This window comes from Brassica napus, chromosome C4 (genome assembly GCF_020379485.1).
Source record: "Brassica napus cultivar Da-Ae chromosome C4, Da-Ae, whole genome shotgun sequence".
Taxonomy (NCBI): Eukaryota; Viridiplantae; Streptophyta; class Magnoliopsida; order Brassicales; family Brassicaceae; genus Brassica; species Brassica napus.
Genome location: NC_063447.1, coordinates 52,054,466 through 52,074,216, shown reverse-complemented (window position 1 = coordinate 52,074,216; position 19,751 = coordinate 52,054,466). Strand labels below are relative to the sequence as shown.

Sequence of the window (19,751 nt, the reverse complement as noted above, 5' to 3'; positions counted from 1 at the left end):
AAGACACGGTAGATGAGCTTGACTCCTCTAGAAAAAAAGAATTTTCCAGGATGAATTTATTATTATATAAGTGTAAGAAACATATACAAACACTAATATTAACGTCTGATCAAAACAGTTGATAGGATTGTGCGCACCAGACTCCTATCAATTCAACGAATGGGAGACGACTCTTTGGAGAGTGGGTTACATATTTGGCTAGCTACAAGAACGTGAACTACAGGATATGCTAAAAGAATTCAAATCTGCTTAAATTTAGTCTGTTTTTTTATTCTTGAAAAAAACTTAGCCTTAGAAGCACTTGATGAGCTGGAATTGTCTTCCTCTCAAGCAATTGATTCCGACTGACTTCCTGGCTGATAATTGTTGGTCTCTACCAATTTCGGGTTGGCATAAATGTGATATTGGTGTTGCTTGGGATAAGAACAGTGCTATTGCAGGTGTTTATTGGATTTTGAGGAATGATTATGGCATTGTTCTTCTCCACAGCCGAAGAGCCTTCTCCTTTGTAAGAAGTGAATTGGAAGCTTTTAAATCTGGATGCTTAATGAGCTATGGAAAGTATGAGCAGCTTACGTTTCAACAAGATCATCTTTGGATTGGAAGCTAAAGACCTCATTTCTGCGATTACTAGGCCACCTGCCTGGCCATGCTTCAAATGGTTGGTCTCTCCAATTCTTAATGCAATATCCCTTCTGTCAGATTGGAAACTGCTGCATGTCAAGAGAAGCGCTAACAAAGGAGATTTTTGGATTGCTGTTACTGTCATTAATTAATCAGAGACGTTCTCAATCTTACGTTGCTGCTAACTCTCCCTTGTGGCTGAGAGATTTTTATGGATGTAGAAAGTAGATGTGCATTGTTAGCATGATCTTACTTAATGCTTCCCTTCGGTATCCTCTTGTAAATCTCCAGCAAAGAGCTAAAGGATGGGCAAACCGATATCTTTCTACTGCGGGGAAACTTGTAATGCTCAAGAGTGTCTTAACTCCGACACCCTCCCACGTCATGACTCCCTGTCTCGCTGTGTAAAAGGATTCAATCCGCGGTTACCCGATTCTGGTGGGACTCAAACAAAGAAACAAAAAAGATGGCGTGGGTCTCTTGGGACGACATGACGCAAACAAAGTCTAATGGTGGCCTAGGTTTCAGAGACTTCCAAAGCTTTAACAATGCTTACCTAGCTAAGCTAAGTTGGAGACTGTTGAACAATCCAAACAGCTTGCTCGCTCAGACTCTCTTCGGCAAATATTGCAAGGATGAAGAATTTTTACAATGTCCGGGTAATTATTCAGAATCCCATGGATGGAGAGGAATCCTAATAGGAAGAGATCTTTTATTGGAGAACATGGGATGGCTAGTTGGAGATGGGAAAGCTATCAAGGCGTGGCCCGATCCGTGGCTTAGTCTTACGAACCAAGTGCGACCTATGGGACCAGCACTAGAGTGGTGTTCATATATCTTAGTGTCGGACCTTTTGGATCCTGACACTCGGGAATGGAACAGAGACCTCATCAGACTGATCTTCCCCTCCTTAGAAACCACGATACTGAGTATGAAGCCAAGCCGTCTAGGAGCCTCTGACAAATTGAAATGGCTCCATACAAAAGATGGAGAATTTTCTACCAAGACAGGGTACAGCACCGCTCTGGAAGCACGATCCAAGGATTCCGATAGACCAAGACCATCAGTTAACTGGAACAGAGGAGTTTGGAACCTTAAGACCGCCCCCAAAGTTCAACACGTTATCTGGAAAGCCTTGAAAGGTGCTTTACCAGTAGGCGAGAAGTTACTTGCGCGACAAGTACCAATAGATCCATTGTGCAAGCGCTGCGGTAAACTCGAATCTATTAATCATCTCCTATTTCACTGTGAATTTGCGGAGAAGGTCTGGAAACAGGCTCCATTCCTGCAATATCTGGACCAGAGAGGATTACTATATTTGGAAACGGATTGGATGGGTTTGGTTGAGTTAACGTGTCTCCGACCAGTGGGGATCGTCGCAACTCAGCTAGCCCCCTGGCTCATCTGTTCGCTATGGACATCACGTAACAACATGATCTTCAACAACAAGATCGTGACAATTGAGGAAGTTATATCCCGGGCAATCTCCTCAGCAAAGGAGTGGAAAAATGCGCAGGGCCAAGATGAACCGAAGAAGCCTTCTCAACGCAAGATAGAAGACGTACCACACTACGATACAGTTCTTCAAACAGATGCAGCATGGACTGAGACAACAGGAACCACTGGACTGGGCTGGGCTATCAAAACCGCAAGAGGAACTCAGAGATTCTCAAACTCTACTACCTTTGTCACATCACCACTGATGGCCGAAAGTTTAGCAATGAGGGAAGCGATCAAGAAGAGCAAGGAGCTGGGGATCCGGAGTTTACGGTGCGAATCAGACTCTTCACAGCTGATTAAAGCACTCAGTTCATCTTTTGAACCTCTGGAGATTTATGGTATAATTTCTGATATTAAAATTGAGGCTAGCTCTTTTGATGTTATTTCTTTTTGTTGGATTCCTCGAGAGAGGAATGTGGATGGTGATTCCCTAGCAAAAGCGGCGTTACGCCATGTAACAACTGACTCGTTCAGTTAAATGTTTTTAGTTTAATCAATGAAGTTGCGTTCCAAAAAAAAAAATCCTCTCGTAAATCTTGTTTGTTCAGTGAAAATTATAATTCCAATGAAAAAAGAAGTTAATCTATAAAGTTTTTGATTGACTAAATTTTACATTCACTCGAAAAAGAAGCACTTGATATATATATATTTTAACGTTGTATTTTCTTATAACATACTTATTTTTTTATGGATAACAACGAGTGTAGCTAGAGTGGAAGAATTTCTCGATTGGTTGCATGAGTTTGTGTGTGGACCAAACTATGTAATGAGCACTCGAGCATATGCATTTACAGTTTAACGGAGAAACCAGTCAGGGATAATTTCTGATTTTGGTGTTCCGTTCTCATTTAGTGACAGATGTGTACTATTAGGCATGGGCATTTGGGTATCAGATCAGTTCAGTTTGGGTATATCGGATATCGGGCAATTCATTCGGGTAGGGGGTTATATGATCCATTTACTACCTAACGTATTTTTGGCTCAAGTAGTTTCGGATTCGGTTTGGATAGTAAAACTAGGAACCAAAAGAGTTCAGAAAAATTGGTTCCCATTTGGTTCTGATTCGGCTATTTCAAGTAGTTCAAGTTAAATATCTGATATTTATGATAAAATATCGAATAATCAAGATATTTTAGATGATTCGGATAAAAATCTCAGATATTTTGGATTATTTAGGATATTTCGGATAAAAATATTTAGATACTTTCAGATATTACACAAAAGTTATACTTGGTCTTCTTTTCTTCATCGATAATTTTATTGGCACAACACATAAGAACTTTATTAATTTCGTTAATATTTATGGAGAGTAGACAAATTTATACTAATCCTTCTTTATAATTGCCATTTTAGTAATTATTGACTTTCATTTTTACCATATGAAATCCACTTGTCACATTTTTAGTAATGAAATATTTCTGAGCGTATTGATTCCAAGGTGGTTTCCAATGGGATCGTTATAACAACAAATCTATGAAGAATCGTACAGCACAACCATTATTCACTATATATTCATAATGATCACCAGACCCAAAAGGCCAAAATTAATTATGAAAATTAGAATGGGCATAACACTAGAGAAAACCAGCAGACCTTCGCCAACAATTATGTTGAAATTTGAGATGATAAGACCAATAAAACATCTGAAAGAAACTTGATAGATGATAACCAAGAAGGACAAAAGAAAAGGTTGGCAACGGAAGAATACGAATGTAAGTTTCAATCAAGATATTAGGATAAAAAATTACAGTAACCACCGAATTACTACGAAGATATCATCATGGGAGAAAAACCTCCATGGATGGATAATTTGCAAATGGAGTCATCCATTTCTATCGCATCCGTTTATTTCCATATGTGAAAATGAAGAAACAAAAAGAAAAAAGGGAAAATATGTAGGGCCGATGCCATAGTCGACGTCGGCCTAAAAACCAAAGATTAAATTTGTGCACAAATTTGTCAAACGCCTTAGAAATAAGGGGGAGGAAGGGAGAATATAACTTGCTTTTCAATTTCTGTCATTTTCTGAGGAAAGTTAATCTTTTATTTTATATCCTTAGAATTCACAAACAAGAAAAGTATTGTTTGCATTTGAGTCAGGATAGGATCCCCTGATAATTATAAGCCCAGAAGCCAAAAAATTTCTCCCCATTAGTTTGGAAAAGCGTGAAATATTAAAAGTTACCATTGAGTTTCGAAATAGGCTCTCATATTAATAAATGACAGGTTTTATACCAGTAGAACGAGGTTATACTTTTTTTTTTTTTTTTGTAACTCTGGTATCTGGGCAGTCACATTCCCAACTATCCTCCGTAGGGGGTTCAGTGCCCCAACAAAAGGGATGTTAAATCCGTTGTGGCCAATGCTCGAACCCGGGTGGCGGGCAGTACAGTTGTACCTTCTTTACCACGAACGAGGTTATACTTTCTATTATATATTGGCTCTTATAAATATATGCAATTTCCAGCCATAAAGCATACGCTTTATTTGCTTCTATTCAGACCTGCTCTGATTTTTCAGTTCAGTGAATTATTTACTGGTTCCATAACAAAATAATTTACATATGTTATAGTTTTTTATATTCAGTATTTCTATTTTTATTTAGTATCCATTTTGTTTGCATCTACAACATGACATAATATTGCTTTGCTGAATGTGTTATGCATTCGTTAGTGTTCAAAACAAGGAATGATGGTACAACACTTCAAAGTTCAAATAATCCATGCAATAAATATTTCTTCTTTCATTATTCCAAAAGAAATATATTTTTTTTGCTATGTACAAATCATATAAATTTGCTTTTCATTATCATTTATATCCATTTTATTTTCAGAAATGCTGAGTCTAATTTTTAGTTTTACTATTCCTTCATTAAAAATATGTGAATAGTATCCAAATCCTAAATATCAGTAAAACGATGTAGATAGTTTACTCGATGCATGAAAATAATGACACAATATTTACGTTTTTCATAGATTTGAAAGTAAATAGTTTCCTATTGCAATGAGGATAATAATAAAAGTTTACTTTACCATTCATTATAAACTTTATTTATTTTACCACACAATATGTGGTACCATATACAACATAGACTGCCCTTGTACTAGAAAGCCTACTTGGCGATCTTTTTGGGTGTATATATATATATATTAAACTCGTTATCTAAGGTTGTGAAAGATCTGCGTATGGAGGAGGAGTACCATATCCGACTTGTGGAGGACTATAAATTGGTGTTGGAGGCTTCTGCACAGGTGGTGGAAGTACAGGTGGACTGTATGTGGGCGATGGAGGCTTTTGTATTGGTGGTGGTATTACAGGAGGACTGTAAGTTGGTGTCGGAGGTTTCACTGGAGGTGGTTTAACAGGTGGGCTATAAGTTGCTGTTGGAGGTTGTTGCACTGGTGGTGGCTTTATAGGTGGGCTATAAGTTGGTGTTGGAGGTTTTACTGGGGGAGGTTTAATAGGTGGACTGTAGGTTGGTGTTGGAGGCTTCTGCACTGGTGGTGGCTTTACCGGAGGACTATAAGTGGGAGTTGGAGGTTTTTTCACAGGTGGTGGTTTGATAGGAGGGCTATAAGTTGGTGTTGGAGGTTTTTGCACGGGTGGTGGTTTGATAGGAGGACTGTAAGTTGGAGTTGGAGGCTTTTGCACGGGTGGTGGTTTAACAGGTGGACTATAAGTGGGTGTTGGAGGTTTCTGCACCGGTGGTGGTTTTACAGGAGGACTATAAGATGGTGTCGGAGGTTGTTGCACTGGTGGTGACTTTACGGGAGGACTATAAATAGGTGTTGGAGGGTTTACTGGTGGTGGTTTAACTGGTGGACTGTAGGTCGGTGTTGGAGGCTTCTGCACTGGTGGTGGCTTTATCGGAGGACTATAAGTGGGAGTTGGAGGCTTTTGCACTGGTGGTGGTTTGATAGGAGGGCTATAAGTTGGTGTTGGAGGTTTTTGCACGGGTGGTGGTTTGATAGGAGGACTGTAAGTTGGTGTGGGAGGCTTCTGGACGGGTGGTGGTTTAACAGGTGGACTATAAGTGGGCGTAGGAGGCTTTTGCACTGGCGGTGGTTTTACAGGAGGACTATAAGTTGGTGTCGGAGGTTTTACCGGAGGTGGTTTAACTGGTGGGCTGTAAGTTGGTGTTGGAGGCTTTTGCACGGGTGGTGGTTTAACTGGCGGACTGTAAATTGGTGTTGGAGGTTTCACTGGAGGTGGTTTAATAGGTGGACTATATGTTGGAGTCGGAGGTTGTTGTACTGGTGGTGGTTTTATTGGAGGACTAAAAGTAGGTGTTGGAGGCTTCACTGGAGGTGGTTTAACTGGAGGACTATAAGTTGGTGTTGGAGGCTTTTGCACTGGTGGTGGTTTAACAGGTGGACTATAAATTGGTGTCGGTGGTTTTTGAATGGGAGGTGGCTTGACTGGAGGACTGTAAATTGGAGTTGGAGGCTTTACTGGAGGTGGTTTAATAGGTGGACTATAGGTTGGTGTGGGAGGTTGTTGCACTGGTGGTGGTTTTACAGGAGGACTATAAGTAGGTGTTGGAGGTTTCACCGGTGGTGGTTTAACTGGAGGACTATAGGTCGGTGTTGGAGGCTTTTGTACTGGTGGTGGTTTTATGGGAGGACTATAAGTAGGTGTTGGAGGTTTTTCAACTGGTGGTGGTTTGATAGGAGGAGGCTTTTGCACAGGTGGAGGTTTGATAGGAGGACTGTAAAATGGTGTGGGAGGCTTTTGGACTGGCGGTGGTTTGATATGAGGAGGCTTTTGCACGGGCGGTGGTTTGATATGAGGAGGCTTTTGCACGGGTGGTGGTTTGATAGGAGGACTGTAAGTTGGCGTTGGCGGCTTTTGCACTGGTGGTGGTTTTACAGGAGGACTATAAGTAGGTGTTGGAGGTTTCACAGGTGGTGGTTTAACTGGTGGACTATAAGTAGGTGTTGGAGGTTTTTGCACAGGTGGTGGTTTGACAGGCGGACTGTAAGTTGGCGTCGGAGGTTTCACTGGAGGTGGTTTAACAGGTGGACTATAGGTTGGTGTCGGAGGTTGTTGTACTGGTGGTGGTTTTATGGGAGGACTATAAATAGGTGTTGGAGGTTTCACCGGGGGTGGTTTAACTGGTGGACTATAAATAGGTGTTGGAGGCTTTTGCACTGGTGGTGGTTTAATAGGTGGACTATAAATTGGTGTTGGTGGTTTTTGGACGGGAGGTGGCTTGACTGGAGGACTGTAAGTTGGAGTCGGAGGCTTTTGCACCGGTGGTGGTTTTACCGGTGGACTATAAATCGGTGTTGGTGGCTTTTGTATTGGAGGTGTTACCGGAGGACTGTAAATTGGTGTAGGAGGCTTTTGTACCGGTGGTGGCACAATTGGGGGACTGTAAGTTGGTGGTGTCGGTTGACTGGGTGGAGCTTCATAAGTTGGTGACGGAGGTGTGTACCCATAATTATCAGTCGTATACCTACTGTTTTGATTCACTGTTTCTCCTGTAGCGACTAAAGAACCACTAAGAAAAAGAATAATGAGAAAGAAGCTCAGTATACTTATTAGTGGGACTCTCATCTTGTAAGTGACTTATTGTGAACTAAAGATAGAGACTCGTTCGGGAGTTTAAATACTTGAAGTTGTGAAAAAATCTTTGTGAAAGGATGTGTCTTATCGTGCAAGCTTGTTTCTACAGAATTTACGGTAAATTGAAAGACTCTTTACTCTCTGCTTACGGGAAGAAAGGTTGTGTTCGTGTCAAGAGAACCCTAAATTACTTAGTCCATATTCAAACTCGTGTAGTATCTCATTTCTAATGCCATACATGTGTCGTGATATTTTGCTTTAAAACCGTTTCTGATTCTGTAATTATATATTTGTCTTGCTATATTAATCAGATCACTTAATGTCAGTTTTAAGTCTTTGTTTTTTAGTCTGAAGATGCCTGGAATTAGCTGGATACTTTGTTGCTTGTACGTTACGATCAGGTTTGGTAACGCCTTCTCTTTCACTTTATTGATTTTTTGAAAGACGAAACTAGTTGATTTCTCGCACATTATTTAACAGTATTGTTTCTCCAAGCCCTTAAAATCTTCTTTTTTTTTCTTTCTTTAGAGACTTTGAATCCCTAGAATTTATATGCCAATAGTTAAAAATCAAGGACAAACTTGTAATATATTTAGTTAGAATAAATACAAGGTTAATGTAACATATATGATTCAAAGGTTGTATCGTATGTCATTCTGGGAAGCATATATATAGTCTGACTGTAATTTCGAATTCATGAATCTTGTTGATTACGGTGTACCAAAATATTGACAAAACTAAATATTAGAAAATTTGTTCGACAACTCGCATTTGCTATATTATACATCATTTGTTTATTAGATTTTTCTGCCGACTGAGGAAATCTAGGAACCAAAAACAAAATCGAAATTCCAGATTTATTGCAGGAAAGCCGTAAGCCCGTAACAGTTCATATCATATGTGTCACCGCGTGCAGATTTTGCTTCGTCTATGTACAATGAGGCTGTTAAGACTCGAGACAATCATTATTATTATTTTTTTCAAGACAATCATTTTGTTCTTGTTAACAATGGTTTAGGTGTGTGCGTTAATTTTATTCCAGTGTCGCGCACCTTAATTTAATTTATAAACATTTGCGAACAGCCCATTTATTTATTGAAACACGTTTTAAGGTATTTGTAAGTCCGTCTGTATTATTTAAGATTAAAAAGGTATTCGTCCTAAGCAGTGTTTTAAAACCCGACCCGAACCCGCAGTTGAACCGGTAATCCCGGTGACCCAGAAAAAAATCCGGTTTGAATTTTGTGAAAAATCCAATATTTAAAAACCCGTAAAAATCCGCAAAAACCCACTAAAACTCAGAACCCGATATCGGTTGAACCACCGGTGGAACCAATAGATAACTTTAATTTTATTTTTTAGTTTCGAATTATGTTTTTGGATTCTGTTTTATATTCTAAATCTACAATTAAGAAATTAGGTTTTCACGTTTCGATTTTATATTTTTAGATTTTAACGATTTCACTATGTCCTTCGAAGAAAATGAAGTGAATGATGATATATATAACCAAAAATTAGTTGATGTGATTTGGATTTATTTATTTTTGTTATTGACAATTTATTACAATGATGTTTTACTTTTGATTTATTTTAGATTTGAAGTTTAATTTATTACTCATATTAGACATATAAATATTTATGAATTTTATCATCTTGATTTTTTAGATGTCATAACTCGTAATATGTTGCAAAAAAATTATATAGTCTAAACTATGTCTATGATATTTTATATGTCAAATGAAAAAATAAAGTTAAATATTTTCTAATTTTTTAACATAAATTATATACATATCCAAACTATTATTTTATGTTTTAATTTTTTTTAGAAAATATTAAATTTTAGTTTATATATTTTAATTTTTATAGCTAATGTAGTATTATATAATAAAATTTATTTATTTATTAATCTGCGGTTAACCCAATAACCCAGTGACTCGGTAAATCGTCCGGTTCAATGTCCGGGTCGGATTTAAAAACATTGGTCCTAAGCCATCCGTATTTTCTGAAAGATTTTTTTGAGAAACTAACTAACGAAATTTGGAACAAAATATGGTTATATTAAGAAAACAATTGATCAAACATTTTTTGTAAATTGTTTTTGGTAAATCGTGGATTGCTTCTTTAAACAATCGCACTTTCTGACATACCAGCGAGCATCTTCAGCTGCATGTTGCAGAGATTCTCCAAGTGTAGTTCCATATTTTTATAGATTATCAAACTTGTATGGAAGTTAGTGTAAACGTTTCAACTCAAATAAGGATGTATATTGTAATTGTGGTTAAGGATTCAATTTGGAATTATGACAGTTATAACCAGACACATCTTTATTTTGATTGAAAGACTATCCTTCTCTATGCTTTCATATTACAACTAGTTTTGGAACAAGATCCCCTCTAGTTTGTCTCCACAGTTGTCTCCCATGCAACTTAATATACTATTCTTTGTTATTCATATCTGTCAGCAAGCCCATTCACTTAGCAAGTTAGGAAAGAAACAAAAATTCTACTTATTTACCTTGCTCCTTCGGACTTTTTTTGTTACAATAAAAAAAAATCTGTAGATGCATTAAGCTATACTGATTGTTGAAAATAGAAAAGATATACCAACAAAATTTTGTATCTGGTTTATTGACTTTCGGAAAGAGAAAGGGGATATAACTTTGTTTAGGATAAATATTGGTGTGTTATCAACCAGATTGTGGATGGCTTATAACCAAAAGATTATGATTTGTAATCTTTCCATTTATCTATGACGGTGTAATCTCCTATATAAGGAACCCCTATGTTATGAATAAAGATAGACTTTTCCATTACTTATATAACATGTTATCAGCACGAAACTCTGAGAAACCCTGAGCCTAAAATTTCCAACCAGAAACCCTAATTTTCTTTCTCTTTCTCGTTTTGAATATTCAACCACTAAACCCTAAATTTTCATACCATCAATCTTCCTAAGCCGCGAAAGCAATCCGACCAGACGATATGTTCACATCCTGACGTACCGACGACCAGGCGATCCCGATAGCGCATCCGATAGACGATCCGACTGACGATCCTGACTGCTCTTCGCGACCCGACGATCCGATTCGGCACGTACCAGCTCGCGAAGTTCTTCTCGATTCTCAGTGGTCCGTTCAACCCGTTTGGAGGTTAAGGTAAACATCCAAACCCTAAAACCTTAAAACTCCAAATCGGATTCTAATAATCCGATAAACCCTAAATCATGTTCCTACATGATTAAAACCCCAAATCGGATTTTACAAGTTAAAATCCGATAAACCCTAACCCTAAATAATATAAGTATCAGAATTAATTATACTATAATTATCAAATCACATATTAAAACCCTAATCGAATATTTTTGAAATCAAAACTGTTTTCGGTTTTGATCATTGAGATTTTAAATCTGATTGAATCTGATGCTATGTTGCTAGAATTGTTTGACAGTTAAGTTGCTAGATTTATTATTCTCATCCTGCTAGTTTAATAATTCTGATCTGTTTAAGTCTTGATTAAATCTGACCTGCTTGTTTTTATTAATGCTTTGATCACAGTTAGGATTGATAGATTTATTTTCTCATCCTGCTTGGTTAATTGTTCATCTGATTTAGAATTGTTTAAACCGACCAGCCTGTTAAAGCATTGATTGAATCAGATAGGTTGCTAGCTTGCTTTGCTTATATAATCCGATAGGTTGATAGATTCATGATAAAATCTAATGTCTTGAGGTTTATGATTGTATGCTAGGTTCGATTTTATTGATTGATCTGATTAGAAATCATGAAACCCTAATTCTAGTCCTAACCTTAATCCGCATATCTGAAACTTGAAACCCTAAATTCATTATGCTTATGAGTTCTATTAAATTGATTGATATGATTATATGTTTTTGAGGTTTGATAAATTCGGATACTAGATAGATTATTTACACACGGTTTATGCTAAATACCAATCAGCCTTGAAACTGATTCATTGAAATTCATGCTTGAAATCTATATTCTAGTATTGCTAAAATCAGCCTTGAAACTAATTGAGTGATTAATTGAATCCATTTTTGCTAGTCTTGATAAACCATAATATTATGAGCACATAAAAATAGTATTGCTGAGACTTGCTAGAAATTTATTGATTGATTAAATGCCTTTAAGATTGATAGTTTCATTGTCATCACAAGATTGAAATCTGAATTGATTGTTTTTAAGAATAAGGCTGCATGAAAAATTATACCTAAATATTGAGTGATATATGATTTGAGATGTCGAAAATCAATATAGATTTTGCTGCCCTAAATCTCTCTGGAGATAATTATTTACAGAGGGCATTGGATACAAAGATTATCCTAAAGTCAAAAAGACTTGGTGAATGTATCATAGAAGGCAATAATGCCAATGAGAAAGATTGATACATGGCAATATTAATTATTCGCTATCATCTTATTGAGAGTCTCAAAGATCAGTATTTGACAATTGAGAATCCTCTAGACCTTTGGACATAATTCAAATCGAGATATGATCACCAAAGAAAGGTGTTATTACCAAAAGCTATGGAGGAATCTCAGAATCCAGGACTACAAGTCCGTGGATGAGTCTATTGCTAGATAAGCCTCCAATACTGATGAGAAACAATGAATTGAGACCTCCTGGATCATCAACCCCATTACCTGAAGCCTATAAGGCCGCAAAGGAAAAGAAAGAATCCAAAGAATCTAACCACGTCCAGGATGATAGACCACACGGCCATGGCCGTGGAGGGTAGAAAGGACGTGGCCATGACCACTATTATACATTTGGTCGTGGGAACCACTATGGCAAAGGCCGTGGGTATCAACCTAATTTAATACCATGGTCGAGGCAGAGACCGTGGTATATCCTTTAAACCACAAAGCTCGACCAAATCAGTGTGCCATAGATGTGGAATGGGGAACCATTGGGCTAAGATATGTAGAACTCCCAAACATCTTTGTGACCTCTATCAAGAGAGTCTGAAAGGGAAGAATCCTGAAACCCACTTGGTATATAAAGATGGTAAAGATGATTTTGATCATGAAAGAGATGATCCTACGGAATATGAAACTTCTGATTGCTTAAAAGAATAATGTTGATTTCGACTTCTGTGTTTGTTTTGCTTTTATACTTGCTTTGTTTTATCACTTTGAATTTATTTTATTGTTTTGTTTGCTCCGAACTTAATAAAAGGAATGAATGATTTTTTCAAATATATAAGTTTATAAGAAATATAGTTGCGGGTATAGCCATTCTCATGATAAGCTACGACCAGACTAAAGAAATTTAATGATTTATATTCACTCATAGAAGCCCATTGAGTTTAAAAGATATAAGAGTGGTTTCCATATTGAAACAATGGGCAAAGGAAATAAAAAGTTCCTTTTAGATATATAAAATTCGCCCAAGACCATAGAAAAATGGTCGAAACTATACATGCATTCTCTACTAGTCTTTACTATGCTAAGATCAGGATGATAGAGGTTAAATTCCTGCGAAAAATATTCACTTTATGGCATAATCGGATTGGCGATCCTGGTTCAAACATGATGCGAAATTGATATACAAATGGGCACACATTGAAAGAAAGAAAGAGTTATCCCAAAGAATCTCACGTGTGTAGCATGTACACAAGGGAAACTCATTGATAGGCCATCACCAGTCAAAGAGACTATGTAAATAATAAACGGGTGAATACATGTCTCAAGCGTTTAAATGATTATGGTATGTCCATGGGGGCAAGTGTGGACAATTCCGTGATACATGTTCATACCAAGTACGGCTTGGCCGAAATCTTTTAAAACGCAAATAGCTGATTGATAGACCATAACTTATGAGGTCAAAAACTCGCATTCACAGCTTGTGCCACACGAAATTTACATGCACCTAAGTTAATACGCATCAGGACATTTAGTGAGCATAGATATCCCCTATCACAATTATTAACGGGTCAAGAGCCATACATACCCCATATCATAAGACATTTGGATGTGTTGTCGATGTACTAATTGCTCCACCATAGAGAACTGAGATGGGACCTCAAAAGGAGGATGAGGATATATGTTGGATATGATTCTCCCACAATAATAAAGTATCTTGAGCCAACTATGAGTGATTATATTTGAGGCCAGGTGCACAGATTATTTTAAGACCAGGAGGAGAAAAATAATAAAGCTGGTAAAATAATGGTAAAAGAAATAGAATGGAATCAACCATCAATGTCTTGGCAAGATCTTCGGACTAAATAATGTGAAATAGACGTCCAAAGATTATACATTTACAAAGCTAGCTAATCAAATGCCAGACACATTTGCTGACTCGAAAAAGAATGACTAAGTCATATATAAACCAGCTTGTAAAGCACCAACGAATTTGATGTCCAAGAAGAGACACAGTCAAGTTGCTACAAAGTCTAGACAACGTATGAAACGTGGTAGACCAATAGGTTCCAAAAGATAAGAATCTTCGGAAACAAAAGAAAGGTGCAGAAAATGATAATCAAAATCTAAATCCGAGGTTACTAAGGAAACCATCCTAGACATGGAGATAAGGCCGGCCGGCTCTAATGTACAGGTACCAAACAATGTAGCTTGGGACGCCAAGATGCAAAGTATTAAAGGTCCTGATAATAATGAATCTCAATCGATTATATCATGTCTGGAACATAATGGAACCAATAAGGAATGTCGACATAAGATGATTTATTTGCATATAAGGTAGCACTTGAATTTATGAATATAAGCGAGGATCATGAACCCACGTCAATATAAGAGTGCGCACTCGAAGAACAGATTGGATTGAATGGAAACATGGGGTTAAATAGTTTAAGGAAGAAAGGCGTATTTGGTCATATGATTAAGACGCCATATGATGTTAAAACCAGTGGATATAAATAGGTCTTGTGAGGAATAGAAATCGTGAGATATAAAGCTGATGTTGCACAAGGATTCTCACAAAGACCAGTAATAGATTATGAGGAGACATACTCCCATGTGGTGGATGCAACTACTTTTAGATTTCTCATAAGTCTGGCTATATAAGAGAGAAAATTAGACTTGCAGCAAGTTGATGTAGTGACTGCATATTTATATGGTCCACTGGATAATGAAAGTACTAGAGGGTATTGAGCTGAAAGTACAACAAGTTCTCGAGAACAATATTGATAATCATCAAAGTATATGATCTGAATATCCTATGAACCTCTGGATACAATTTCCCAAACAATTGAATATCTCAAGAAATAGTTTGAGATGAAAGATCTTAAAAAAAAAACAAAGTTTTGTTTGGGATTACAGCTTGAGTACATTAACAATGAAATCCTTGTGCATCAAATGGTATATACAGAAAAGGGTACTCAAGAGATTTAATATGGACCAGTCTCACCCATTATCTAGTACATGGGCGTGAGATCACTTGTTTTGGACACTGATCCATTCAGTCCAAAGTTCAGTCCAAAGCTGGACGATAAAGAAGTCTATTTAGTCATGAGATGGACGATGAAGAAGCCTATGATTTTGGTATATTTTATACTAACCAGCCCAAAGAGTGGTTATTTGGTTTTGTTGATTTGTTTTCAGACAGGTTATGTTTTACACATGGTGGTACACGCATATCACAGCAACATCATCCAAGATTTCGTGTGTGTGTATTTGATGTCGATGACTCAATATGTTCGATCAGATTGTGGCATGGCCGATGGTAAAAAAGAACCAACTATCATGTTCAAGGACGAAGCATATTCTGTCCAAGATCTTCTTCACCCACGGATTGCAGAAAATTGGAGAGGTCCAAGGGACCTTCAGTAATGTCCAAATCAGGGGGAGTAATGTGTGTTGTACTCTTTTTCCTTCACCATGGTTTTGTCCCAATTGAGTTTTTCTGGTAATGTTTTAATGAGGCAACATTAAAGCACATTACAAGCTCTAAATGGTTATGGCATCCAAGGGGGAGTGTTATGAACCAGATTGTGGATGGCTCATAACCAAGAGATTATAAATTCCGAGGAAATTCCGACGAACTAGCCGTTGGCGTCGGAATTCCATCGGAATTTCCTCGGTCTGTCGGCAGGATTTCAACTATAAATACAAGCACCCCTCTTCCTCTTCATTCCCTCCATATCTTCATCCTCCCTCTTACTCTCTTTACACACGAATTTGATTCATAAAAAACATGTCTTCTTCAAATTATTTTCGTTCTTGGATCGATCGACCTCATTTGGATCCGAACACGAGATTGCTTACGGAAGAATACCAACGAGGTATAACCGAATTCATGGGGTTAGTTCACTGACAACCGGAAGCAAAAACGGGTATGTTAAGATGTTCTTGCTCTAATTGTAAAAATAGAAAAGTTATTAAAGAGTGGGATGTTTGGACTCCTCTATATTTGAGTGGGTTTACACGAAGTTACAAAATTTGGTATCATCATGGGGAAACTGATTATGAACATGGTAGTACTAGCGAACCTCAGCCAGCGGTTAGATTAGAAGAACCAATTAGAACGGATGTAGATTATGGTGTAGGTACTGAGCAGATGGTAAATGATCATTTTAGAGGGGAAGATTTACCCAATGCAGAAGCTATGTGATTTTATGATATGTTGGATGCTGGAAAGCAACCATTGTACGAAGGTTGCAGAGATGGTCATTCAGCTTTATCATCTGCTACAAGATTGATGGGCATTAAAACATATTATAATTTGGCTGAAGACTGTGTGGATGCGATTGCTGATTTTGTAAAAGGTATTCTACCCGAGGATAATGTAGCTCCTGGTTCATACTACGAGGTTCAGAAACTCGTTGCTGGTCTTGGTTTATCGTATCAGATAATAGATGTATGCAGCGACAACTGCATGATTTATTGGAGGGCGGATGAATAGCGGGTTACATGCAAATTTTGTGGGAAGCCTCGTTATAAAGATACGAGTGGAAGAGTTCCAGTGCCATATAAAAGGATGTGGTATTTGCCTTTGACGGAAAGGTTGCAGAGGTTGTATCTGTCTGAACGCACAGCGCAACCAATGAGATGACATGCGGAGCACTCAACAGATGGTGAGATCAGACATTCTTCAGATGCAAAAGCGTGGAAGCATTTCCAATCAAAGTATCCCGACTTTGCGTATGAGAGAAGAAATGTCTACCTTGGATTATGTACTGATAGTTTCAGCCCGTTTGGCAAGAGTGGAAGGCAGTATTCTCTATGGCCAGTCATTCTTACACCATACAACCTACCCCCAAACTTGTGCTTGCGACGAGAGTTTTTTTTTTCTCTCGATTCTCGTTCCCGGACCAGAGCATCCTAAGAGATCACTTGATGTGTTTCTTCAGCCACTAATATATGAGTTGCAACAACTATGGGCTCAAGGTGTTGAAACATACGATGTTTCGTGTAAAGAAAATTTTCAAATGCGGGCAGTACTAATGTGGACAATAAGTGATTTTCCAGCATATGGTATGTTATCTGGATGGACAACGCATGGAAGGCTATCATGTCCATATTGTCAAGATAACACTGATGCTTTCCAACTAAAACACGGAAGAAAAACGTGTTGGTTTGACTGTCACAGGAGATTCCTACCACCTGATCATCCATATCGTAGGAGTAGGAATTTGTTAACGAAGAACAAGAGGGTGTTTGACAGTCCACCTCCGGAAATTTGTGGGAAAGATTTGAAGACACAACTAAGAGATTTTGGTGCAAAAAGGACGCCAGACGTCGGTCGAGATGATCCATGGGTTACTGTTACAAGACTCAACCCGAGAGGCCGAGTTCAGGGAAGTTCTGAGCTGGAAGACCCACTACAACCAAGCACATCCGGCAACTTAAGTGCAGCAGAAGATTTAGATGGAGTTGGCCTTGTAGTCGATTTAACCGATTTCGGAGAGGAAGCCGTCGTTCACGTAGAGGATGAACCAGTGATTGGAGAGTTTCACCAAGATCCAGATTCAGATTCATCTGGTGATGATGACTCGGAAACAGACTAGCATCGATTTGATTATAGAGTCATTTTCCTCGGAATTTCCTCGGAATATTCCGACAGAATTCCGAGGAAGATAAGGGTTTCCTCGGAATTCCCTCGGAATAACTAGGGGTTTTTAACCGAAAACAACGTTTTGCGGATTGAATAACACGTATATAACCTTCATTAAGTGTCTTAACCAGATTATGAAGTCAAACTTTGGTGTTTTACCCAATAACAAACACTTTTACGATTGCATGAACGAAAACCACACAACATAAGAGAAACACTTATACACTTTAATAAACGGTAAAGGGAATACTTACAATTATTTTTGAAATTTTGTTTTTTCATGGTTTATGATCATCTATACAAAGAATCCTCAATGGTATGCATTACAATTGTATAAGAAATGAAATACGACAAAAAAAAATCGATGTTTTGAAACCCCAAACCCTATTTCCTCGGAATATTATCATTTAACCGGGTAAACCAAGCCGCCAAATATTTCGCGAAAATTGAATTATTGATTTCGGAAGAAATTCCGACGGAAATATTTAATCATTCCGAGGAAATTCCGACGGACATTTTCCGTCGGACGCCTCATTTTATTAGGCCAAACCAGATCTTCTTCCCCATTTCTCTCTTCCTCTCCGCCGAAGTCTCTCTTCCTCTCCGCCGTTTCCTCCCTTTTATCTCGACGATTTCCGGCGAATCCGCCCTAATCCTCCTCAATTTCAGTCACTGCATCATGTATGAACCATATCCCACTCTCTTAGGTTAGATTTGTTAGGTTTTTAAGTAGATTTGATGATTTTGGAATGATATTTATAGATTTTTGTTAGGGTGAATGGTAGGATTGTGTAAAATCGAGTTTGATTATGGTATTCACTTGATTTGGAATTTTTTTTTTTAGTTTTTATTAATTTTGTGGTTATAAAAATCTAATTGATAATTATGTATATATAATATGAAAACGTTTTTTGTATACAAAATCTATTTTTTGCATTATAAATCATTTATATATTTATTAAACATTTTAATATCTATAAAACTTTTTTTGTGATTAAAAACTATTATTTGGGATTTTAAAAAAAATATATATATACACATATATATATGATATAAATTTCTATATTTATTAAACATTTTTAATATTATTAAAACTATTTTTTGTAATTATTAAACTATTTTTTATTTATTAAAACTATTTTTTGTAATTATTAAACTATTTTTTATTTATTAAAATTATTTTTTGTAATTATTAAACTATTTATATTTTTGTGATTAAAAATATTTTTTAAATATGTTTTTTTTTATTTATTAAAATTATTAGAATTAATTTTTAAATATGTTTTTTTTTTAATTTACTGATCTAATGATGATCAGATCCGGCCTCGACAGCGTCGTGGTCGTGTTGGTACGGGGAGTCAGTCTCGGGATTCCAGCCAGATTCAGGATTTCTCTTCGCCCCACAGCTCCTACCATACATCTCCCTCTCCATTTCCCGCTCCTGCTCCTCCCACTCCCGCTGCTGCACCCGCTCCTGCTCCTCCGGATCCTCCGGGAGTGATGAGTGTTGCGAAGTTGGTTCGACAGCCCGGTCGTGACCATCTTCCCTATCTCACTCCGTATCCACATGGAAGGGGTCAAACATGGTAATTAAACGTAATTGTTTTATTAAAATTTGATTCATTATTAATAATTTGTTCTTTTTATTAGGTTCAACCGATCCGGGAACGAGATCAGCGCATGGATCAACCGTATGATGTACTCGGCCCTCGATAAGGGACGTCCGACTTTCACTGACTTCCCTACCGACAAGCAGCATCTGTGGTTTCGTCAGTTTGCGGTAAGTATTCTAATTTTTTACTTATATTTTTAATCTTTAATATAAATTTTCTACTATTTGTGTTTTTTTTCTTCAAGAATTCAACTGGAATTCCGATGATACGCTCTTTATCTATCACCACTTCGTCCATAAAGTTATGGACAACTATGGGAAGCAGATGCACGAGTGGAAGAAGAAGTGGAAAATAAACAAGGTTGTTTTTAATTTATTAAACTATTTTTTTATTTATTTAACTATTTTTTTTTTATT

The 19,751-nt window shown here is 37.3% G+C and overlaps 2 protein-coding genes across 2 annotated transcripts; one reads left to right on the top strand and one right to left on the bottom strand.

Moving 5' to 3' along the window:
* Positions 1 to 1,090: 1,090 nt before the first annotated feature.
* LOC106424252 lies at positions 1,091 to 2,602 on the top strand. The gene has a single exon (XM_013865004.1). The coding sequence runs from the start codon at positions 1,091 to 1,093 to the stop codon at positions 2,600 to 2,602; it is 1,512 nt and encodes a 503-aa protein (XP_013720458.1).
* Positions 2,603 to 5,134: 2,532 nt separating this feature from the next.
* Positions 5,135 to 7,717, bottom strand: LOC106424237 (proline-rich extensin-like protein EPR1). The gene has a single exon (XM_013864987.3). The coding sequence runs from the start codon at positions 7,681 to 7,683 to the stop codon at positions 5,287 to 5,289; it is 2,397 nt and encodes a 798-aa protein (XP_013720441.2). The 5' UTR covers positions 7,684 to 7,717; the 3' UTR covers positions 5,135 to 5,286.
* Between the last annotated feature and the right edge of the window lie 12,034 nt (positions 7,718 to 19,751).

What these genes read in the sequence shown, in the direction of transcription:
- LOC106424252 (XM_013865004.1), top strand. Translation starts at nt 1,091, where the DNA reads ATGGCGTGGGTCTCTTGGGACGACATGACGCAAACAAAGTCTAATGGT.
- LOC106424237 (XM_013864987.3), bottom strand. Translation starts at nt 7,683, where the DNA reads ATGAGAGTCCCACTAATAAGTATACTGAGCTTCTTTCTCATTATTCTT.